The sequence below is a fragment of the Triturus cristatus genome, chromosome 4_1 (genome assembly GCF_964204655.1).
Source record: "Triturus cristatus chromosome 4_1, aTriCri1.1, whole genome shotgun sequence".
NCBI classification, from domain to species: Eukaryota; Metazoa; Chordata; class Amphibia; order Caudata; family Salamandridae; genus Triturus; species Triturus cristatus.
Window position 1 is genome coordinate 96981699 of NC_140585.1, and position 26155 is coordinate 97007853.

A 26155-nucleotide genomic window follows, 5' to 3' on the forward strand; every position below is an offset into this window, starting at 1 on the left:
ATAGCAACATTTGCTTCACGTTCAGGGGCATTGGCACCTCGCCCAGGGTAGTCTTCATGGGCATGATCTGACAGGTCACCTAAGGGACACGAACGAAGTCAGTGCAGGCGCCTTTCTCCATTGTTCAAATGATGAAGTAATGTACTTTGGTTAGGTTTCAGTCGGCGGCCATTTTTTGGTAGGCCAGAATAGTCAACTCAAGCAAAGAAACACAAAATCGTATAATTAATACATGGAAATGATAAAAACAGTGTTATTCCCTTGCTAATACCCTTATGTGTATGCATTTATTTAGCCAAATGCAACATTCAAAGCCGTTAATGCTGGTTTATTTAAGCGCAAATCCCAATAACATTACTCAAGCAACATTTATCGTTTTAATATGCATACAAACTTAGTTAACTTATTAATTTTGCCATGCAACGCATTCCCATGTGTGTTCTTTCTGTTAATAAGGTTGGTTTAGTACCTTCACATCAAGCAATTCATTATTATAATTAATTATTAATCATTTTAATATAAACATATATAAATGGATTGGGTATATAAAAGAAAATATTTTACCCGCTCCATCAGCTGTTTAAGATGAATTAGTAGCAATCTTTTTTCCTGTAATTAATATTGAAAATAAATACATTCTGAAACTGAGACAGTGAATTAAACATTACTGTGGTATGTGGAATGGGTGGTGGGCTACAGAGTTTTGGAATACGGCCCCATTACTTTCACTCCATGTTAACATATATGCCATTTTTGTTGTTATATATTATTATTTATTATTATTATTATTACATTTATATTGCGCATGAATCATCCCCAGAGGGATCTCTCGGCGCCTGTGAAGGCAGGCTTTGACGGCCCGACAGCTCAGCTAAACAACCAGGTCTTTAAATGCTTTTTGAAGATGTTTAAATCTGTGCAGGAGCGCAAATCCCAAGGCAGCCAATTCCAATACTTGGACGCCAAAGAGGAGAAAGCACGACCCCGCATTTTCATCTTCCTAATTCTTGGCATTTGAAGACATTTTTGGCCACTAGATCTTAGGCACCGGACCGGAGAGTTCCAAACCAGCTTCTTTGTGAGATAAGCCGGCATCTGTCCGACCCGTGCTTTAAAAGCTGGGCAAAGAAGTTTAAAGAGCGTCCTCTTTCTGATCGGTAGCCAATGTAGGTCTCTCAAAAGCGGGGCAGACGGCGTGAGTGGAGGTTTATTCAAAGCCAAGCGGGCCGCCGTATTTGGTACGACTTGTAGCCTTGACAATATATCCTCCCTCACTTCTACCAGAAGAGAGTTCCCATAATCAAGTCTACTAACTAGTAGTGACTGGATCAAAACCCTTCTAGTAGAGAGGGGCACCCATGGAAAAATCTTCTTTAGAGTGCGCATCAGGCTAAAACATTTCCCTGTTAAAATTTTGACATGTTGTTCCATGGATTTTTTACCCATTTTTTTGGCAGAGGTGGAGAGCCTAAAACCTCTGGCCACCATTCATCTGTCCATAATTCCTCTGCCTTCCCAAACAATAAAATCTCCGTCTTGTTGGGATTAAGTTGGAGATAGTTGTCTTTCATCCAACTGGAGATTTTGATCATGCAGCTCTTAAATCTCTCTCTAGTCAGTAGGTGATCCTTTTCTATAGGGATAAGCACCTGAGTGTCATCCGCGTATGAGATGGTTTGGAAAGCACAGGATTCTATAATGGCGGCCAAAGAGGCCACATAGATGTTAAACAGTGTGGGGCTCAAAATAGAACCCTGCGGTACCCCCTTCTCCACTACTGTAGACTGAGAGGCAAAAGAGTCTATCTGCACACACTGGGATCTGTCTGATAGAAAACTCTGCATCACTCCCAGGCCCTTCCAGTGACACCTATCTCTCGCAGTCTATTTAAAAGAATTCTGTGGGAGATGGTGTCAAAGGCCGCTGACAGATCAAGTAGGACCAGCACAGCCGGGGTCCAGTAAAAGCCTGATGGTATCTGTTACCTCCACCAGCGCGGCCTCCGTGCTATAACCAGCACGGAAGCCCGACTGCGAGGGATCTAACAGGCTGTGCTGAGCCAGATGATCTGACTGTTGGCGGTTTATCAGCGCCTCCATGATTTTGGAGCAACCTGCGAGGAGCGAAATGGGTCTATAATTCTGCAGATCAGCACAATCTAGCGATGGTTTCTTAGGCAGAGGTTTAATAAAGGCCGTCTTCCAGCTAGCCGGGAAAGAGGAGATCGCCAGTGACAGATTACAAACTTCTGTCATTGGATTGACAAGCTCTATGGCTAAATCTGACAGCACATATGGGGGGGCTATATCTGACGGCGACCCTGACTTCAGGCCTTTCAATAGTGGTAACACCTGTTCCCTGGTAATGGCTATGAACGCCTCCAGTCTCACAGGCGGGGAACTCACAGTGTTCTGACTTTCCTCCCAGTTTTCTGGTAGCGGCTCAAAAGAGTCCTAAATACTATCTATTTTGTTTTTAAAATGACTTGCTAGCTTGTCACAGAATTCCTGGGTGGAAGGGCACGACGAATTGGTTGCACTAGGTGCAGTGAATTCCTTTAAAATCCTAAACAATTCTTTAGAGGAGCCCTTTGCCCCTTCTATGCGAGTGGCCAGAAAAGTTATTCTTGCCAAATTACAATTATTTAGGTACCTCCTATGAATGATGTTATATGCCATTCTATCTGTGTCAGTTTTAGTTTTCCTCCACCTTCTTTCTTTTGTTCTGCATGCAGCCTTTTCAGTCTTTAGAGTATCTGAATACCACAGGGCTGGGCATTTTTTATTGTAAATTATAACTGATTTAATTGGGGCGATCTTATCAAATGTCCTACTGACCTCTAACTCTAATTTATCTAGCACTAAATTTATGTCCTGGCATTCACTGAGCTGGGGGGAGAAAATAATTTATCAAAACTCTTAGGAGAGACCTTCCTCCATTGTCTACGCAACACCGCTCGTCCTTGCGCTTTTTTCAGACCCTTCGGTGCCGTAAAAGAACAGTTCAAGGCCCTGTGGTCCGACCAACTCACCACTAAGGGAGGTTCTGTAACCAAGCTAGGTAAATTAGTGAAAATATTATCTAGCGTGTGGACTGCCGAAAGAGTGGGGCCAACTACTCTAGGCAATAACTCTAGTGATTCCAAAGCTGTTAACAGATCAATAGTATCAGTGTTAGAGTTCATGTCCAAATGAAAATTAAAATCTCCTAGGAGAAAAAAATCCTTCGCTTGCAGGGCATGTGGAGCCAGAATTTCTAATAGCGCGGGACAGAAATCCTTCTTGTTTTCCCCCGGCAGGCGGTACATGATCGCTCCTATTACTTTATGATCGTGTGCCAGTTCAATGGACACAATCATCAGCTCCAGCATGGGGGATAAGATTGTGTCTAACACCTTTACCATTACCCCTACTCGAAACACGATAGCCAATCCCCCCCCTCGTTTTCCTATTCTGTCCAGCCTTAATACCCTATAATCCGGAGGAAAGGCAATCGCTAGGGACTAGGCCGAGTATGTTTGTAACCATGTCTCTGTGAAAAAACAGATATCCGGTTTCACATCTTCCAACAAATCCCAAATTTCAGAGGCATGTTTAGAAATAGATCTGGCATTAATATATAGTCCTTTACAGACATTATCTGCTCTTTCGTCATTATTCACGCCCTCCCCCTGGATCGTATTCCTGATCCCTTGCCGCCCTACTGGCCCAATCCTATTTCCAGATGCCCCGGCTCTCTGGGACTGGCTAACTGACCATTGACAACGAGGGTGGCAATGTTTAAAGACTCTGGAATCTAAGCATGACCTACCGTCGCATTCCTCACCACAACTTATTGTCCCTAGTTCCAGCAGATTGTATCTGGAATACATTAAAGGTAGCATTACTGCAATACGGAGATATTATCAGAATTTTTTAGCTGCTGGCAGGTGCTATTCTTACACCTCATCTCTTTCCTCATCATCACCTCTTTTTCCATCTTTGCTTAATGTACTTCCTCACATCTCTTTCACTACACACCCACTAAACACTCACCCATAGGCACCACATCTGCTTTTTACTTTGTCTTGTCAATAGTTTTTACAACTGTGTAGCTCCTTCACACACACTTGCATAGAATCACAATTGCAATTACAATAGGTGACCATTGCTATGTGTGCTCTACAGATAGACCAAGGATTGGATGACCATGTATTCTGAATATCCTTTTCACCCACTGACAAGCATTGTGAGAAACTTGCACTTCCTTTGGCCTCAACCCCGGAGATCTCAATCCCAGAAGGTGGCTCAGTTCCAAGTATGAACTTTACAAGAGTAACATGCTACACAACATGCTGGAAGTATCTCTTGAATTCCCTAAGAGAGTCAGCCATGTGAAATATAAACCGGAAATTGATATAATTCACTAAAAAAGATTACCCTATTGGTTTGTATGGTTTGGCTTGACAGTGTTGAGGTCGCCAGATAATTATGTGAGTATCACCAGGAGAGGACCCTTGGCTCTGCTCACATGTTGGAAGACAGAGTTGTAATGTAAAATATATACTTTATTGTATTCATCAATTGATTACAATAAAAGAGTGATAGCAGCAAATATCATTTAAAATGTATCAATAGTGTTAAATTCCAGTAATTAAAACTTGCAGTCGAACTTGCAACTTACTGATTTAGTACAAACACTTCAGATTATAAAATTCAGCACATTCCTGATTTACGCAATGTTTCACATAGATTGTTCAACCGTCTACTACTGTATTACTATTTCCCTTAATTCAATCTTTTCAATTTTTAATAATAAAGTACTAATTTGTTAAATGTGCAAAATAGATGCATCCAGTTTACCAGATGTGGTTACAGTTCATTATATTTATGCAGCTATTTTTTGTTTTATCCCTGTTGGAAGATCCAATACTGAATAAAATCTGTAGTGTTCATCCATTAGCCTCTGTATGATGTTCTTCTTTTGATTCAGTCTGTTACTTCCAGTAATGTATTAAAGTGATGATAAGCCAGATGTGCACGGTACTTAATATTCTTTATATTTGTGCTGCTTGGTTTAATATGACTTAAGAAGAGTCCAATACTTTGCTAATATCGTCTGATTTGCTTTCCATTCTATGCGGACATTTTCGCAGATAACGCTTTATAGGCCTCTTCTAAAAATGTTATCATCATTGTTATTGCGCTCTCTTCCATGAGCCTAAAACAGTATCTGACAGCCTCAGCAGTTGTTCGTATTTTAGCATTTTTAAACAGAGAGCATAAATGTAACAAATCTATGGACAGCAGTTCAGGGCTAAGACATAAAATATGTATAAGAGTTTCGACATTAGTCCCACAAAGCCCGCAAGTTGAACTACCTTTAAGAGCTGTGTTCCATTTCCCTTCAAACTCCCAAATCGGTATATATAATAGTCTGAATCTTAAGAATGTCTTTTTATTATAGCCTAGTAAGATTAATAGTAAATATTTTTGACTCTTTGCAGTATAGGTATCAATTACTAAATCAGTATGGTTATATTTTTCAGCTTGTATCTGGTCTAAGGCCCACTGGTTTATAGTAAGCATATTGTGAATTAAGTTTTTCGGGACAGAACCGGTCATTTGCCCCAGCTCCTGTATGTCGGGCAAGTCATAAAATCCTAGGCTCGTCAATGAAGTATACAATTCAGTTTCTCTATATGTGAGTCTCCCTATCTCTTCGAATATTAGGTGATTTTAGACCAAGTTTCAATTTCATACTAAAGTGAGGGGTTTTCAGCCGTAAATGTAATATGGTATGTACACATTTCCTAAAACACTTCTCAAGGTTGAAGGTGTCCTTATTACTCATTAATTGGGACGCATATAATAAGTATGGGACGAATTTCATGTGAAGTGCTTTGAGTGATGGGCTGTTTGCTTTTCCCCCATACATTTTCATGAATCTGGAAATCAGTTGCTTTCAATATTCTGCTATCCAGGTGGCTTGACCCAGATAACGTACTATTGAAGATCACTCCAAGATATTCATATTGCTCCACTACTTCTATTGATGTTTCTGCTAGTGTCCACCCTTTGCCTTTTACAGATGTCCAAAGGTCATAATTTGTGTTTTGTACATATTGGCTATCAGTCTATTCACCGTGTTATAGATGAATAATTGTTTTAGTTGATGCTGGAGTCCTTTCAGTGTTTGAGACAGGATCACTAGGTCATCTGTTTATGCCAGGTATGTTATTTTTGTACCTCCTAACTTTGGTGGAAAACCAAAGAATGAATGATCAATGTCAGCAATATAGAGAGAAAAATAGGAATGGGGCGAGGACACAGCCTTGCCTCAGGGCGTTTTCAGTTCCCAATTTTGGTGATAGCTTGTTATCAAGTGTTTCTTTTATCTGAAGCTATGTTTCGGAATGTAGTTTCATAATGAGATTCAAGAGACTCTTGTCGATTACCCATGTTATCAGCTTACACCACAGCCTTTGCCAATTAATCTTATTGAATGCTGTGGAATTATCCATAAAACAGGCATATAAGGTTGTTTTTTGCATGCTTGCTTTTTTTGCAAGTAAAGCCAGTGTAATGATGTTATCAATTGTTGAACACCCTGAACAAAATCCTGTTTTGTTGTTGATATTAATCATTTTTCCTCTGACCAGTACCTTAGTTTATTTTGGAGCTGCTTTGCAAACAGTTTCCCATCAAAGTCTAATGGGGCAATTAAATCTATAGCTGGTTGGGTCAAATTTTGGTCCCCGTTTGTATATTGGATGCGCAATTGCTCCCTTCCAGGAAGATGGGATTTTCCCTGTATTGGTTACCTGTGTGACCAGCGCACCACGCTCGTTCACTCATCACTAAGGCCATATGACCTACCTTTCCATTGCCTCCAATTAGTTATTCACCCTTTTCCAACCTTAGATTCTCGTTTCACAGTTTATACTTTCACAACACGATTCAGCGCCGTGACTTTTAACGCGTAAACTTCACAGAAATAGATCTTTTTCTCACTTAGCACTCATCAATCTATTAAGTCTTAAAGAGCACTGAACTCGACCGCGCATCAACGCAATTGCAAACCCGTAATCTCTGACTCAATGTAAACCATTTTCCTTAGTCTCACAGAGCTGTTTCCCTGTGCACAGACCTGTTCAAATTCTATTTACACATCGATATGTGCATGTTATCGCATAAGGATTGTTATTTCATTACCCCTATCTAAAGTTCTGCCCCTCTCTTTCTGCCTATCTTCCTCCCCCCTCTCTCTTAATTGTTTTGCAGGCACCATATACTTCAGGCTTGTTTAAAATTGGCCTGATGGTGATACTAGTATTGTTTTGATGGATCAAAACGTTGTCAACTTGCACACATTTTCATGCTTGTTTTAACCATTCACATTACATACAAGCTTTTCTTGTCCTAACTGAATGTTCTGTTCAATGTATATGTTTTGTGGATGTGTAGGTCGCAGGACTGTGTCCCAACTTTGCTATTCATTAAAATTTACTGTCCGGCTGGGCAGGAGTAACATAGTACTGATTCTAGTCTATATTGATTGTATATATACATTAGCTCCTTACCAAGTACCACTGTTCTCACAAAATATTGACACCTAAGTTCCTTGCATACCTTTTTGGGTCCCCTTGTTTTTGTTTAAACATATCGATATTGTCATGCCTCTACCGGGCCTTCCAAATGCATCTATTGGGCTTTAATTTCATGTGTTATATAATTTGATATAGTTAAATTTCCAGATTGCTGTGTCTCATGAAGGCATATTACACATTGTTCCTGTATAAACCTGGACATTTTTCTTCCCGTTCTTTTCAATTGTCGCTCCTATTCTGCAATGTTCCATGATAAGAAGGAGAAATCATTATACTGTGCTTCCCTTGCATCATATTCATTAGATGTACTGTTTGGTCAGGTGTGGATAGTATATCACTCCTGGATTCAATGGCTCTATAACTGATCGTACATTAGTTTCTGTTTCCTTTGCAGTGATTTGAATCAAATCTTGTGTGATCTTCAGGGCCTTTATAAGATAGTTTGTTAATTCGGCGCTCATTAGGATGGTGGACGGACTCAAGTCTGTCCGCCATCCTGGTGTAAACCGGGACCTTCTGCCATGCATGTGGCGGTCCTGCACACCCATTCACGATGCGACCGCCACCATGGTGGTCGGATCTTGATTATTAACATTACGGCGGGTGCTGCTGAGAGCAGCACCCGCCGCAATGTTCATATGCCATTTGCGCATTTCACAGCACTATGTGGCAGGCACCAAACGGTGCCAGCGACATAGTGCTGTGAAATGTATGGGGGTACCCATGCACTCTTGCCTCCCCCAACACAAGGAGGGACCGCAATGGGCCCCCAAACCCAATCCCCGCCAGTCTTTTCATGGCAGTTCCATGCTAATTAAATCTGTCGGCCCTCTAGGGTCTTTGCCTTCTAGTTTTTTAGTGAGCCTTATAATACCGTCCATAATCTGCTGCTTTAAGAACGGTGGTTTGTTTATGTCATATGTTAATTTTCTAGGCGTACATTTTGATGTATTGTTTGGCAATGCTTTTAACATTGTATCATGTGCCGGGCTCCCCTACACAATTCCCTTTGTTATTCTTACAGAATCGCTTTGTTCAGGTGTGCTTGTACTTCAAGCTCCTGCTGCACCCACATCGCAAACCCCCTTTGCCGTATCCTCCATTGAGCTTCTTCGTTTTCCTTTGAGTTCTGATACTCATTGTTTGATTGTTCTGCGCCAAGATCTTTACTGATTTGAGTTTTCATCATAGGTATTTTCTTATTTGACATAGTTTGGTTGAGTTTACCTCAGCCAACATATTCCTTTTTTTTCTCAATTTAACATGAACTTGAACGTAAGCTTGTTCACAGTTTATCTCAAACAGATCAGCTATCCGGCTGTCTGACTATTCAAATTTGCAAGATCAACATGGGGGTGCAGATGACTATCAGTGCTTTCCCTAATGTTGTCTCTAAATGATATACCCCAAGTTATCCACGTTATCCACCAAAAGGTAAGTCCAATCCGGCAATTGTGACATTTAGGACAACCAGCGGTTGTCTGTTACCTGTTATCTGTTTCGCCTAACAAATCCTAGCTGAGTCCTTATCAGCACATGAATGCTTGAATTCACAATTCACTGATGTATCCTTTGCTGTGTTTGTGCTCCCTTGAAGGTATATACAATCTGGCACTGTCTGAAGCACTGCCTGAAGCAGCGGACACAGCCAATACAGAAACAGAACAGAGCCACATACTAGGCTTCTTCTGGACAACTACAGCAAAGCTGTGCACAAAGCTTCGCCTTGCATAGATATTTCAGAGCAAATTCTGCCGATTCCGGTGACATGCAAGGTGCATATTTTTTCTGAGATGCCCCCTTTCACTGTGGAAGTTACACTGTGGAAGTTACATGGGAGTGTCTTGGTTTTTATTTTTTGTCTGTCGGCAAATGCATTTTGCTGGTGCAGGCATAGGGGAGAGTAGGTGGTCTTAGGGGAACACAAAAGCGGATCTAGGAAGGGGAGCGGTCCTCGCCACTTGTGGAAGCTGAACAGGCCTCCTTGACTCGCCTCTGGTTTTTGTGGGTCTTATTCTGGCCTCATTTTTCAGCTTTCAGCCTTCCACCTTTAGAGAGCCTCAGCCGGTTTGTCCTGCTGTCTCCGATCACCGCTCTACTCTCCGCTCATCGCTCAGCTCCTCCATCAGAGTTACTGTTAGAATTGAGCTTTCTGATTGGCTAGGGTATACACCTATGTCAGGCAGAACCCACCACTCTAGCCAAGATAAGCCCTGCTCACCCCCTTGGTAGCTTGCCACGAGCAGTAAGGCTTATCCCAGAGGCAATGTGTAAAGCCTTTGTGCAACACTCACACACTCCTGTGGTACAATAATACACCATAAAAGAGACTCCACACAGTAGTATATAAAAATACATATCTGTATGGCATATGAACATAGACCAAAACAGCATGAATCAATAATCACTTTGCCAACCAGGCAATTATCATAACATCACATTGAGTTAAACAAAAGAGAGCTTTCTGTTGCAAATTGTCATCAAAACACCATTACTGTGCAAATAAAAGCAACTCCTGAAATAATGCTCACTATCCTGTCAGTGCAAGGTTTAAAATGACATATCAAGATTTTCAGGTCATGTAATGCATCAGATAATGATCAAAAATATAGGGCGAGACAAATACATCAATCACCAAAGAATGAAATGCGGTAGCTTGGATAGGACACACACGCCAATGACCATTATCATCAGAGGACTTACCCATCATACAGCCACAAGATTCAGAACCTTCATGGTATGTGCACACACACAGTTTTCCATGGAGAGACCCTGTTTGGTCTCCCCGCATGTAAGGAAATCAAATGGCCCATGCAGCAACCCACAAGTGCATTTTATGTGTATTGTTTTGCATTTCAAATCATCAACAATCTTTAGGCTGCGGTCTCTGGCTGCCAGTAATGACTCAGTGAGGAGTCCCCGGATTCCAATAATGATTCAGTGGGGGTCTCGGGGTTCCTGTATTAATAAAGTGGGGGTCCACAGAAGTCAAAAAGTTAGGAACCACTGAGTCAGAAAAAACAAGTGCACACACTGGCAGATGAGAGAAAGACATCATACTCTGAGTGTTATGTCTTAGGAACTGGTTGCTAACCTCATGGTATTCTAGAATGGTGATCCCAGTATTGAAGTTGGAGTCAGTTGCTGAAGAGAGAGGGCGTGTACAGGGGTCCTTCTTACTATCCTAAATAGACTTTACAACTTCTCCAGCCCTGTCTAAGGGGCCTATTAGGATGGCGGGCGGACTTTCGTCTGTCAGCCACCCTAGTGGTACTGGGTCCGGCCACCAATTAGCATGCCACCGCCACAGTGGCGGTGGCATGCCCCATCCTCAACATTGTGGCTGTCGATGCTCACAGCACCGCCCGCCACATTGGCATGGATGCACCTCATGCACGTTGTGCATGCAAATGCAGGAGGTTACCATAGGTACCCCCCATGTGCACCCCCCCAACACCCTACCGCAACGGGCCCCCACAGCCATGCACCGCATATGTTTCCATGGCAGCAATGCCGCCATGGAAAGGCACGAACCCGCCTGTATGCTAATATGGATGGCGGTGTCTTCCAGACACCGCCACCATATCCAGCCCCTTTTCCACCCGGTCGACTGGTCGACTGGCAGAAAACCGTGGATGGTCTTTCCGTCCGCCGGGGTCCCACCCGCCATAGTAATATGGCGGGGTGAAATGGGTGGCGGGCGGTGTATAATGGCGGGTGGATCGCCACCGCCATTCGGGCGGTGGCGATCCGCCTGACATTATAATAGACCCTAAGTGTCTTTAAAGTGGCGATAAGGATAGGATCAAGATCCATGGACACTGTATTTGTTTTTGGGATGGAGCAGAACTGTCCTGTTTTTTTAACCAAACAACCCCTGGTCTCTGGGAGCAACTGAGTGCCGGTGGAGCGAAGATAACAGCTGGGTGCAGCTGTGGGACAGCACGGTGCATTGAATCTCGAAGGTATCAATATTTGTGACTGCAAATTCTGCGAGCAAGTAAACTTGGTAGGGCATCACATGCTCTTGCTAGGTGAGATCGAGGCCCTACTGTGCACGATACATGTCAGTTTGTGAGCAAGTTCCGATTTTAGATAACTGCAAATTATGCCAATTGAACAGGAACTGCAATTTGGTGTTTTTTGGGGATACATTGAAGGCTTAAGTACCACTCCTTTGGGTCAGATACGGACCTTGACAGGATGCTTGCATCTTTGGTATGATTTGAAAGGATGCGTGACTTACAGGAAGGAAGACATTCTGACATCCTGAATTGAGGAGTCAATTCCAGGAACAGGCACACACCGAGAATTCCCTTGTCTCTTCTTACTCGCGTGCACGCAACTGGGGTCGTGCAAGCACACCGCCTAGGGTTGTGCGGAGGTCGTTGCCTTGACAACCTCCTGTGCCTCGCAAGCACGCTTACACAGTATACACTGTCTTTTCATGCGATATCGAGCTGGTCAGCCAGACATTGAGCTGTGTCAGCTAGCAACACGAAGACACAGTGTGCTGTGGATAAGCATTTCTTTCATATTTCTTCATATTACATGATCAGTCGTGACTACCTTATATGTTTTAACTTGTTTTGTTGCTGGAGGTTTTACTATTGTGCATTATGTCACTTTCTTGTTGTAACTAGGCCTGGGCGAAGCAGTACGCTACGCTCGCGTAGTTTGCGAAGTTCGCGCTACTTCGCACTCCGCGAACTGCACGTAGCACAGTGCGAACACGCGTAGCGTAGTGTTGCGTAGTGCTGCGGTCATTTTTTGCTTGCTCGCGGTCCTCAACGTCAAGTTGGCGACCGTGAGCAAGCAAAATGACATCCCGGCGAGACTTTTTCCTTGTTCGCAATCGCGAGCATGGAAAATAAACCTCCCGGCGAGATTCCCAACGCGAGGAGGTAAGGTTTCTCATTGCGAGGGGTCGCGTATGCTCGCGACCGCTCGCGATGAGAAACTACCAGTTCGCGTTGAGAAAGCTGCAGCTCGAGTAAAAATCTACTCGAGCAGCAGAAAACTACAGCTCGCACTGTGCAAGATGCCATTTTCAATGATTGCACAGTGCCGGTTGCTTGTCCGCACTGTGCAATCATTGAAAAAAACATCTTGCACAGTGCGAACATGTTACTACGCAGTTCGCGAAGTGCTACGCGTAGCTCGCGTAGTGCGAACTTCACTTTGCGTAGCTTCGCGAAGTGCTACTTTGCGAACTACGCCCACCCTTAGTTGTAACAGTGTGAACTTTTTAAAAATACTCCACTTATTTTGCTAATTCAAGGGTAAGGCATACTTATATGAATATGGATATGCCATCAATAATAACAATTTACAAATCCTGGGTTGCCTGTGATTGTGTGGGAGGACACCTTTCAAAACCTATTTAGAGGCAGTTGGTGGGGATGATTTCGTAGCATCTCGCAGGGCAATTTTGTTAAAACACAATTTAGTAGTAGAAGGCAGGAAGGTTTTGAAAACTTTGCCTATAACCACATGTGTAAACTCTACCAATCAGGAGGGTGAGGAAGGCGAAGAAGGTGAGGATGTAGGGGGAAATGATATTGACGAATATATGGAAGTAGTAAAAGCCATGAAAGAAAACCTTTGAAAAAATACAGCATAGTAGTAGCATAGTAGTAGAAAAACAAAGATTGGTTTCCAAAACACAGCAACCAGGTACATCACTAGAACAATATGTTTCCGTATTACGAACATTAGTTGGAACCTGCAGGTTTAGAGATCTATATGAAGAGATTATAAGAGATCAATTAATCAATAGAAAAACTGATATCAAAATACAGGATCAATTATTAGACTTAAAAGACCCATCTTTGCAAAAAAACTATAGATGTAGCAAGACTAATGGAAAATACTTCTAAATTTGTCTGGAGCTGAGTAGCTAAGGATAAGGGTGATTCCAATAACATATATGTTGTGGAAAAGAATAGAGTTCTAAAACAAGCATTTGCAATGCAATAGGTCTCGCATTTGCGAGAGTTTAAGCTGTTGGCATTGTAAATGACAATGCCTTTTATTTATCTGTTTTGCGAACACATGAATAAAAGGCATTGTCGTTTACAATGCCAGTAGCTCGAACTCTTGTAAATGCGAGACCTATTCAAAGAAGTGGCAGCCATTGTCCCAGGCTGTTTGGAAAATGAAAGCAGCATGGACCGCTGAATGTTGCAGAAAAGCATGTTGTACCTGCAGTAGGAGAAACTCACTAAAGAAAATAGTGCTTACAGACTAACAACCAAAGTAAAAGGACCAGTTCTCATGGGAGGTTACAAATGAAGACAAGGAGGTACCAACAAGCCCATTAATGAATCATAAGCCAGCATTTACAAAGGGCAATGACACAAGCCAATGACAAACATGGACGGAGAGTGGGCGGGACTTCAATTCCATACTCCAAAACAGCATGCCACAGAGCAGCGCATGCATTGCCCAGGCTCGACCTAAAAAGTATCAGTAAGCAAAAAAATGTCCGCCTCCAGTGTTCACTCTGCATTACCTCGCAACATGTGACATCACTCTGGGATATCCGTCCCTTGTGTGATGCACTATGCCCGCTCCTTTCTCCATGCTCTGGTTCATGCTCCACTACTCGTGACAAGAACAAACATGCACACTCCACCATGCCCATGAGGAACTGCGCAACGTGTACTTGTAAAGTCACTCGCTCATATGCACGTTACGTAAAATGGTGCTAAAAATTGTTTCTCCTTGGCATAATTGAGTTTCTCTGCTTTCCGCTTTGTTTGTGTGACGATGCTGTATGACACGGCTCTACTCTTCTTGGGTGTTCAATTTGAATACATCCACTTGTCAACAAAGGTTCCTTTCTGGGGCTGAAACTCCTTGCCACTTTTGTGTTGTTCAATAAATACGCTTCTTCAATCTCTCCATATTACAATTTTTAATGAGGCTCCACATTCCATCCCACTTACATTCAGTTCACTTAAGTTGGAGAGGAGAACCTAGAACACAACACAAACAAAGTTTACTGACAAATTAATGCATATTTTTTATAATGTAGAATGGTCTTTACTTTTCTTTTCTCTAACCGCATGGCAAGGGAAAATTGTATTGTGAACCAAGAGACAATCTTGTGGGGTACAGTGAGCATGAAAGGAAAGGCTGCAGGATGTCAGCTGGTTTCTAACCCACAGGTAATGAATTGCACACATATTTCAAAATAGATCCTCAACCATGAACTTACAAATGAAATATGTTTTTTAATCCTGAAGGGGGATGGAAACCACAATTTCATTAGCATCTAAACAAACCAAGACACTACTCAAAGGTTAATATACGCTGAAACCATTTTCCACACATATTAACTGTGCGCCATCCACGTTTAGCAGTAAAACTGCCTGCCTGATACACATTTAGTAGTCATTGCAGGCAGCCATTTCAATGAAAAAGTGCTCTTTGTGAATGGCGGTGTCCTACAACCCTATACTTTAGTAAGATATTCAGGACAATGGGTTCCAAAATTACCACTGGGCACACACTGCTCCCATACAGCTCCAGTAGAATGGGCCTTGCTGGTTTTCTCCACCTGTTATTTGTGTAACAGTTGGATTTTTAACTATCCACAAGACTTTAGTGACTTATCAATGATGGCTGCACCCCAGTCTGAAACTTGTTCCAGCACCATCGAGGTCAGTGCGTGACTCTTACTAGTCATAGGCATCTTCTTGCTAGTGGTTGCCTCTGGTCACAAGCCTCTTTACAAGGTACCCCTGCAGGCAGTGTCTGGCTTCTGGTTGCAGTATACCTTTGATATGGGACTCTCATCAATTGGTGATCACTGTAAGGTCATCAAGGTCACTTCTTCATCCCCAACTCTGTTTACAAGGGGCACTGCCAAAGATTTTGATTTGAGTCACAACTTCCGGTGCCTTACTTCCGTATACACAGTGTTCCAGCTTCCGGTGCCTTACTTCGGATACACAGTGTTCCAGCTTCCGGTGCCTTACTTTGGATACACAGTGTTGCAGCTTCCGGTGCCTTACCTCTGGATACACAGTGTTGCAGCTTCCGGTGCCTTACCTCTGGATACACAGTGTTGCAGCTTCCGGTGCCTTACTTCTGGATACACAGTGTTGCAGCTTCCGGTGCCTTACCTCTGGATACACAGTGTTGCAGCTTTCGGTGCCTTACACATGGCTATAAAGTAGCACAGCTTCCATTTCCGACTCTGCTTACAATCTTGTACTTCTGTTAGTGTCTGACTCTGACCAGTGCCTGAGTGATCAAAATCACATATTTGTGGCACGCCAGAGTAAGGCACCGACAGCAGTGAGGCACTGGGATCAGACTCAAACACTTGTAACCATCCCAAGCTTTGATATGCCTTTTCTGTCAATGTCACGGGTGAACTGTCTGACCTGGACACACCGTGCACTGCTGCCATTGTTTGCAGTTTTAATGAGTGGTGTACCCTTGCCTGGCACAGAGCAGGAGGCGCTAACTGGATATGACTCCGGTCATTCATGCATTCCACGCGTGGTTCACTCTGTGTCAAGGTATGGCTGGTATTCAGAACACCAGCGCTCAATGATCTGACTTTGCTCTCAGGGCAACACTGATACAGGTCCTGACTCAATTCACAGGGCGACAGTGCCTGACTTTTCTACAGGATTTCTACAGGATTTCACATCAGCAGTCTCTAACTTCAGGCACAGTGGTGTTGTATTTTATATTACTTGTTAAGTTGTTTTCCGCTTATGAAGTTAGTCATTGTCTTACCTGTTGAAGTACCGCTTTGTTCGCCATAAGTTGGCAGGGTATGCTCAGACGTGAGTCCCTTGCTCACTCTGCCACGGGATTCAAGCAAGCCTGGCTGAAGACGGCTGAAATGCCAGAAACCGGTCCTAGGAAGCTTGTTTCCGGACCAGGGAAGGCATGGCTTGGCAGTTCGGGCTGGACTGTTCCCATGAGGCACAGGGTCAGACTGATTTGCATATGGCCATGTCTGAACTGGGGTGGCAGAGTGGGCTAAAGAACGGTGATGGATCAAACCCGGATCTGTTGACTGGGTGTGAGTGTTTGATTGGTTCTGATGCTCCGTCCATCACCACCCCCTTTTGTACCGCTTTGTTCGCCATAAGTTGGCAGGGTATGCTCAGACGTGAGTCCCTTGCTCACTTTGCCACTGGATTCAAGCTAGCCTGGCTGAAGACGGCTCAAATGCCAGAAACCGGTCCTAGGAAGCTTGTTTCCGGACCAGGGAAGGCATGGCTTGGCAGTTCGGGCTGGACTGTTCCCATGAGGCACAGGGTCAGACTGATTTGCATATGGCCATGTCTGAACTGGGGTGGCAGAGTGGGCTAAAGAACGGTGATGGATCAAACCCAGATCTGTTGACTGGGTGTGAGTGTTTGATTGGTTCTGATGCTCCATCCATCACCACCCCCTTTTGTACCGCTTTGTTCGCCATAAGTTGGCAGGGTATGCTCAGACGTGAGTCCCTTGCTCACTCTGCCACGGGATTCAAGCAAGCCTGGCTGAAGACGGCTGAAATGCCAGAAACCGGTCCTAGGAAGCTTGTTTCCGGACCAGGGAAGGCATGGCTTGGCAGTTCGGGCTGGACTGTTCCCATGAGGCACAGGGTCAGACTGATTTGCATATGGCCATGTCTGAACTGGGGTGGCAGAGTGGGCTAAAGAATGGTGATGGATCAAACCCAGATCTGTTGACTGGGTGTGAGTGTTTGATTGGTTCTGATGCTCCGTCCATCACCACCCCCTTTTGTACCGCTTTGTTCGCCATAAGTTGGCAGGGTATGCTCAGACGTGAGTCCCTTGCTCACTTTGCCACTGGATTCAAGCTAGCCTGGCTGAAGACGGCTCAAATGCCAGAAACCGGTCCTAGGAAGCTTGTTTCCGGACCAGGGAAGGCATGGCTTGGCAGTTCGGGCTGGACTGTTCCCATGAGGCACAGGGTCAGACTGATTTGCATATGGCCATGTCTGAACTGGGGTGGCAGAGTGGGCTAAAGAACGGTGATGGATCAAACCCAGATCTGTTGACTGGGTGTGAGTGTTTGATTGGTTCTGATGCTCCGTCCATCACCACCCCCTTTTGTACCGATCTGAGGGAGATTCGACACAGATATTTCCACTCATGGATTATATTTAGAGCAGGTGGTTGGTTTGGAGTTTGTCAATTACACCCGAATGGCAAGAGGACCCTCACAGAACACTGTTATCCATTCACCATCAACAGTCCCACCTCTCACTCAAATGCACACAGCAAGGGCTTAGCAAGGGGGGGCTGGACGGTCAGCCCCAGGTGGCACAAATTTTGGGGGTGGCGGCCTCTCCCCAGGTATTACCTGCCATCTAGGGTGGCAATCGGCATCACTCCCCACCAGAGGCGCAACTAGACCCAAATTTCAAGGGGGGCTAAGAACAAATTTCGAGGGAGGCTGAATCTTTAAACAATAGCCAGAGTGGAGCTGATTTCGGGGGGGGGGGCTGAATCTTTAAGCAATAGGCAGAGTGGAGCTGATTTCGGGGGGGGGGGGCTGAATCTTTAAGCAATAGGCAGAGTGGAGCTTCAGGGGCTCTTAGAAGGGGTGAAACAACAGCAAGGCCTCATTAACATGCAAATGGTCTTTTAAAGACCTGTGAAGTGCTCGGGTGCGGCTGTGTGTGTGCCCGGGAAGCTGTCTCAACCCGGGCTGTCACACACGACGGGGGGGGGGGGGTGCTGAAGCCCTTTGAGTCCAATAGGAGTTGCGCGCCTGTTCCCCACCCCCAGTTTAGCTGTGGTGGCACTCAGCCCCCTGCCCCGGTCCTCAATGCGGCTGAGGCAGGGCGGCAAGTGCATGGACCACCCCGAGGGGTCTAAGGTCTAGCGACACCACTGGCACATAGAAGGGCTCTCGTGCATGCACGCACATATAAGAAACACAGAAACTCACACACATACATTCATGCTACCGAATAGCACATCACAAACATTTTGCTGGGTTCAGGAGAGCTGCATATTGCAGCTTTCTGTACCCTGACCTTAAGGGGATGGCAGCACAAACAGCACCAAGGATGGCCAGGGCTCAGGAAACAGGCCAGGAACACAGTGAAGCTGGGCAGACAGCTCTGAGGGCAGAGACATGCTGTGTACTGTTTATACCATTCAGTTTCCCTCCTGTTACTCTCATGAGTAGGAAAGCAGTTAGATTCAACCAATTAGGAAAGAAGGCTAACATATAGGATAATATGCTACATAGCAAAAAACCTATAAGGTCCCAAAGGCGAGACCTATTGCATTGCAAATGCTTGTCTTTAATAGGATGCACAGTCAGTACTACACATAATGAGTATTTAGTTTCAATGAAATCACATTATATCTGTATATATAATTAGTGTGTTTAAAAATGTGTTACACGGAAACACATACAAATCTTTGCCAACATTGTTTTTGAGATTTTTGAGTCTGGGAACACCCTGAAAAGTACCCGTAACAACATAACTGACTCTCACGGAAATATGGTTTCAGGGGCACCCTAGGCGACAAAGGGGATTAATTCTGTCAAATGTGAGCGGTATGTCACCCAGCAGTTACCGCCATCACTTCAGCTCAAGCTGCATACACAGCATCTTTGTTGTTGAGCCCTACAGCTAGATTGATGCTGGAAGAGAACGCTTTGAGAAGTAAGATACGACAATCACGCAAACACCAAACAAAGCAGAAAGGAATGAAGGTGCACAACTCACGCTGAACAACTGGAGGGGCGCAAAGTGATTACAGGAATGCACAATCAGAGAGGCTGATGGGAAACACAAAAGGGCGCAAAGAAGTGACAAAAAAAGTACAAGGGAGGAGTCACATAGAAGGGTGGAGGACTGACTATCAATGAAACACGTGGAATAAAAGAAGGAAGATAGCACGCAAGCACAGACTGACCAGAGACACGAGACACAGCACAGACACAAGCGAAGAGAACACATTCAACCCGACACAGCGCTATGGACGTGAGCCGGCTGTCAGCTTCAGGGAGGGCCCTCTGCATCCTGGTGCTGGCCGGACTGTGGTGAGTGTGACCTCCGAGTGACCGTTCTCCACTTCTGCGTGTTACTGACCATACTATTTATGGAATAGCAAGCTGATGCCCAAATAACTCTCGCGCTCACCTTTACCTTGTCACTTATTCAGGAGGAGAGGGCCAAAATATGCAGCCGGGTTGACTAAATTATCCTGCAAGAAAAGGCAAATTATGCTGCATAATGCAGCTCACTTTCAGATAATTTTAATTTCATTATTTAATTTTTTATTACTTGTTAACACTGTCTCGGCGTAGCTTACAACTTATTAGTACCAGTTTAATATCCAAACATAGAAATAAGCATAAGAAAGGTGCCCAGTCAAAGTCCGCAAATGGCCTTCCACTGCGCGGGAACACACGTTGAAGCAATATTTGTACCTTTTGAACTGTTTGAGCTGAAAACAAGTTTTTCTTTGGTAAAATCTTCAGATTATGCAGCAGATAATGGATATTGTGGCAAATACAGCAGATCCATAATTATGCGAAAAAAGCTGCAGCCGCACAATCCTGTAACTCCAGAGGCCCTGGTGATAGTGCCGGCCTCCCTGCAGCCCGGGGTTATTCGGACCAGGAATGCTGGGGTACTGTCTCCCTCCTGTGAGCTAGAGGAGGTTGAGGCAGTGAACGCGAGAGGTGAGCTTAGCCAGAGCCGAGCCACTGGTTTCTCCTGACGCATAGAGACAGGACCCGAGCTACCGATAGGCTCAGAGCATTAGGTAGGATGAAAGAGGTGGGTGGCTATACATAGGATGTGATTCAAGTAATTGGGAGTGTGGCATAAATATGTAAACTAAGGGGCATAATTACGAGCCCCTATCGCCACAGGAACATGTCTTTCGAAAACGTTCTGTGGCTATTTGGGCTTCGCTTTATTTACAAGGCAGCGTTAAGCCACTTAACGTGGGTATTGCAGTGGAAATTCCACCGCAACACACATTGATTTTGATGCTCCCGATATTTACAAGAGTTGTGTAAATAAGAGGCAGCACCAAAATTGAGACCAGGGAAAACCTAGTTTTACCCTGGCGCAACAAAGAGAAATGTTTAATTTTCCCTTGTTTTTGCTGTTTCCATGTGTGCTGCATTGTGCAGCACTCATAGAAACAGCAAAACACCATTGATTGTTTATGTGCAGGAAGGTGTATCTTCCTGCACATAAAAAATCATTTAAAAATGGACTTGAAATGGTGTTCTGTAACTTCTATGTGTGCTGCCTAATGCAGCACACAAAGAAGTTCCAGAACACCATTTCAGATTTTTTATGTGCAGGAAGAGACACCTTCTTGTAAATACTGTGCAGCCGTATGTTTCGGTAGTGTTGGTGCGCGGCGTTAACCCAACGAGGTTAACGCCGTGCTCCGCCACTTCCTTGTCATATCCCCATAAACTTCTTTGCTTTCCATAGTGCGCCACCAGATCCGTATTTTGGTGTCTTTCTAAGCTTTCTGTAATTGCATCCAGATATATAACACAATGACAAACATATGCTCAAAAGCAACTCCTTAAGATGATTTATTAACAATTATTTTGTTGTAAATTATATTGAAAATATTAAAATTCTGAAACTGATTCAGTGATTTAAACATTACTGAGGCCTGTGCAAGGGGCAGTGGCCTCAGAGTGTTGGAATCACCCGTGTTATCTTCACTCCATGTTAGACATATATGCCCTTTTTGTCTCCACGACGTCTATCTGCATATCTTACACTTTACCTCCTTCCTCTTCAGCACCCCATTTTCCCTCTCTCCTTCATGTACTTCCTTACATCTCCTTCACTACACACACACAAAACACTCACCTACAGGCACTGTGTCTCCTTTTTATTTCAGCGTGTCAATATTTTTACAATTGTGTATCTCCTTCACACACATTTGTGTGAAATCACAATTGCAACTAGATTAGGTGATCATTGTTTTATGTGGCCTGCAGATACACCAAGGACTGGATGACCATGTATTCTGAATATCCTTTTGACCCACTGCATGGTTCTGTGAGAAACTCACCCTGCCTTCAGAGCTCTCTACCCCCTGAGGTGGCTCAGTTCAAAGTATGAACTATACAAGGGTAATATGATAGATAGAAAAAATACAGAAAGACAACATCCCGGAATTATCTCTTGAATTCCCTAATAGAATCAGCCATGTGAAATATAAGCAGGATATAGATCGCTGAAATAGATTACCCTAATGAATTTTATGGTTTGGCTTGACAGTGCAGCTGTTATGTTATGTTATGTTATAAAGTTTTTGTATAGCGCCTATCACCGCCGGTCTCTAAGCAGAAAGAACATAACATACTGTCACCCCGAAAACCCTCTGCCATCTCTGATTAGGCCGGAAGTATTGCCTTTTTGAATAGATACGTCTTCAGTTTCTTCCTGAAGGAAAGTAGCTGTGAATCTTCCTTCAGACCGGCCGGTAGCTCATTCCAAAGTTGCAGAAGAATCACCGAAAAGGCTCTGCCTCCTTTAGTTTTTAGTTTCAATCTGGGTTGAGTCAGATTGGAGGCCTGACCTGAGCGCAAAATTCTGCCGGGAACATCCCTCCTCAGGCGCTGCTTAATGTACTCTGGGGCTTTACCAAAGTATACTTTATGGGCCACACAGAGACATTTGAACTGAACCCTGAACTTCACAGGCAGACAGTCCAGCTTCCAAAGGAGTGGGGTTGCATGTGAGTTTCTCGGTAGAGAAAAAATCAGTTTAGCTGCGTCGTTCTGCACGACCTGCAGCTTCCTCAGCAACTTCAGTGGCAAACCTAGATACAGCGCGTTGCCATAATCTAGCCTCGAGATGACTGTAGCAGAGACGATGGTTTGTAGGGTGGAGGCTGAAAGAATAGGAGTCAGCTTGCGTAATTGCCTCAACACACCCGTGCAAGAGCCTACCACAGCCGAAACTTGAGGGGCCATGGTAAGATCTGCATCGATCTTTAGACCTAGACTTTTTACCACTGTACCGGGGGTAGGAGTTTTTCCTAATTCTGGGGGCCAGTACAGATCACCCCAAGGATTAGCCTGGTTGGTGAGTACCAGTACCTCCGTTTTCTCAGCATTCACCTTCAAGAGGTTGTTGGTCATCCAATTGACCGTGAATCTGAGCAAGTTCCTCACTGATTCCTGAGCCTCCCTTGTTTCTTCCAGCTGCACCAGCAGCTGAGTGTCATCTGCGTAATTAAAGATTTCACAATTCCTACGCATGAGCTCCTCCATCAGTGGTTGTAGGTAGATGTTAAAAAGTAAGGGGGAGAGTGCAGACCCCTGGGGCACACCCCATGTCACCTCACTAATCCCTGACAGCTGGTCCCCCATCTGAACCCTCTGAGTGCGTCCTGACAGGAAGGATTCTAGCCACTTGAGCGCCTGTCCTGTTATCCCCAGCTTAGCGATACGGTCCAGCAGAATGGTATGGCTGACCGTATCAAATGCCGCCGACAGGTCTAATAGAATCAGGGCGCAAGGCTGTTTCATGTCTGCCCTGACTCTCAGCTCATCGGTGACCGTGGCCGCCATAACTAGTTCTGTACTATGCTGTGGCCGGAAACCAGCATGCCTGGCATGGAGTAGATGGTGTTCCTCCAGATAGCTGGCTAAGGTGTTCAGGACGTGTTTTTCTAAGATCATACTCAGGAGTGGCAGCTGGGAGATAGGCCTATAGTTTTTCAGTACCTTAACATCGGCTCCCGCTTTCTTGAGGAGTGGGGAGACTCTAGCTTCCTCCAGCTGGGCTGGAAGGTAGCCCGCTTCTAGTGAGGCATTCAGTAAGCTCAGCAACTGAGCCTGAATACCAGGCAAGGCCAATTTAAAAAATTTCGGGGGGCAGGGATCTGTGCTAGAGCCTGATTTGACATGGCCGACCAGCTCCGCCAGACGCTTTTCATCGATATATGGGAAGCTGTTCATGGTCCCAGTTTGCAGCTGACTATCTGGGCAGGATAGCAAAGGCAGTCCAGCTGGGATTGTAGTAATATCCGTCAAGATGTCCTGTACCTTCTGAAGAAAGAAGCCTTGAAAGGTATCGCAATTGGGTTGATCACCCGCAAGACTTTTCTCGCCCAGCTGCGTAAGTTCCCTTAAAATCACAAAGGTCTCCCTTTGTTTGTTTGTAGCCTCCCTAATTCTGTTCTCATAAAAGGCGGATTTCCTCACCAGGATGTCCATTTTATAACTAGCAAGAAGTGATTTAAAGGTTAGTGACTCTGCTGGACAGTACTTGAGTCTCCACCTTCTCTCCGCCTTGCGGAGGGCTTGCTTCTTTTCCTTGAGTGAGGTGTCAAACCATGGGGCTCCCTTTCCTTTTGTTCTGGTCCTCTCCATTCGCTCTTGGGCAAGCTTATCTAGAGCAGCCCGGATCCAGGTCATCAGGGCAGTAGTGTCAGAGTCCAGGTTCGTCTGTGTCGTCTTGGGGGGGGGAGAAGAGAGCAGGGTCGAGATTAAGGAGTCGGCCTCAATCTTCTTCCAAGACCGAACTTTCCTCCGCATTTGCTTTGATGCAGCCGGCAAGGGATCTCCCGGAACCCAGCACTTGATCAGAAAATGATCTGACCAAATGCAAGGGCTAACTTCAGTTATTTCCATAAGGGACAGGGAGGACCAAACAAGGTCAAGTGTGTGGCCCTTCACGTGGGTAGGACCCATTACTAGTTGTTGTAAGTTAAGTGCAGAGAGATTAGTTTCAAACTCTGTCTCAGTGGGCTCTCTGGGAACCTTATCCCAATGGTAGTTGAAGTCACCTACCACTATAAGAGACTTATATCTAGAGGCCAAGTCTGTCAGCAGTTCAAAAAAGGTGTCATTAAATTCAGGTGAACTCTGAGGTGGGCGATATACTAGCAGCAGCAGGATACATGAGGATTTAAGTGAGATTTTTATCCCTAGCAGCTCTGCGCAAGCACAATTTTCTGCTACAATCTGTGTCACCTTAAGACTCTTTTTAAGCAAGATGGCAACACCTCCCCCTCTGCTGTCATTAGGGCGATTGTACCAAAGCACGTCAAAATCAGGAGGCAGGGCTGCTAGCACGTCGGGTGTCGATGACGTGCCCAGCCATGTCTCTGAGAGAGCAAGGATGTCTATCTCGCCCTCTGCCAGAAGCGATAATACCTCTAAGTGATGCTTTTGCAGAGAGCGTGCATTTAACGTTGCAATTATAAGGCCTTGGGTCCTGGTATGGGTGAGTACATACTCTCCCTGCAACAAAGCCTCTGACCATAGTTTGGCTAGGGTTATCCCATCTAACACAGTATTGCCTGTGGTGAGAGACCTAAGAGTATCGGGCGAGTATATACGTGGTCGGCCGGGGGGGTGGCCCCTGGGCCCATCCTGGCCCGGACAGGCACAGACGGGCTTTCCTCTGGCGGTCCTCCGGCGCGCCGCTGCGCGCGTCTGCTGCGCGCTTGCATGCTGGACGTATTAGTAGTGTGTGGCTAAGGGTACTCGCAAAGACTATAGCGCTAACCCCCGAGACGTCTTGTCAGCGTCTCTAGCCCACACCTAAGATGGCGGTCGGGCGTGAGGCGACGTGGAAATCACCCGAATGGTGAGTTGTGCTTGACTCTTATTAAAGTGCAGGCAATGCGGAGTTCCGGGGGAATGTGAATTACAAAGTGACAGTGACAGCAAAGATTTTTTTTTTAAATTATTGAGGCGAAGCAAATACAATTTTTAAAAAGGAGCAGATACTCCAACAATTTACAAATAGCAGCAAGAAATTAAAGGCAGCAGCAGCAAACAGTTCTTATCCTGTCACCAGACAATTATGTGAATATCGCCAGGAGAGGGACTTGGAAGTTCGAAGTGCCTGTTTTGATTGGGAAGGCATTGCACACTACCACAAAGTGCTTGCCGTTCACCCAGCTGTGATCAGATGTTTATCTATTCCACTGCTTGAGTTTGAATTTTCAGGGGCACACATCTGTGAATGCAAAGCTATTAAAGTGTCTTAGATAACTAGATAATGTATGCAATTTTTTCTCTGGCAGCAGCACAGATGGGAGGAAGGCAGGACCAGACTGTCCGTAGCAGGCATCAGGTGGTATCCCTGAGGGCTGGGACCGTGGGACCACAGATTTCGCAGAGGTGGGGGCCGTTTTTGTTACTGAGGGCCGGTTTTGCAGCAGAGCTGCAATATCGCCCCCCCCCGTAACAAAAGCAGCAATGCTGGTTTACACTATCACAAATGCACTACCCACCACATTTTGAGGGCTCTTTTGTGTTCTCTGTCTGGCCCTGGAGGAAGTGGGAGGAAAAAGATGGGGGGTCTTCAAAGCTGATTGGCCTAGGAAGCTTATCTACTGATCCTTTCCAAGAGGACTGGCATATGTAATTAAAGGCATGGCTTATAATTTGTGAACTAAAATACTGTTCTTCATACAGTGTGACACCTGCCAACACCTCTTTGCTCTTCAGTGACATCTATACATTTTTATCTTCTGCACATTCTTCCTTTCATCTCCTTCACTTCACTATCCACCCCATACACACACCACACACTCACTACATTGCTTTTTCTTC

At 44.8% G+C, this 26155-nt stretch overlaps 1 protein-coding gene across 3 annotated transcripts in view; it reads left to right on the forward strand.

Moving 5' to 3' along the window:
• Positions 1-19481: 19481 nt before the first annotated feature.
• LOC146839640 (uncharacterized) overlaps positions 19482-26155 on the forward strand; it is a 390678-nt gene continuing 384004 nt past the window's right edge. For 2 of the 3 annotated variants that reach the window (XM_085651728.1, XM_085651727.1), the window contains exon 1: positions 19482-19633. In XM_085651728.1, coding sequence (XP_085507854.1) covers positions 19569-19633 — 65 coding nt within the window. In that variant the 5' untranslated portion in view covers positions 19482-19568. The remainder of the gene's footprint in view (positions 19634-26155) is intronic. The other variant, XM_085651729.1, reaches the window with a different exon arrangement.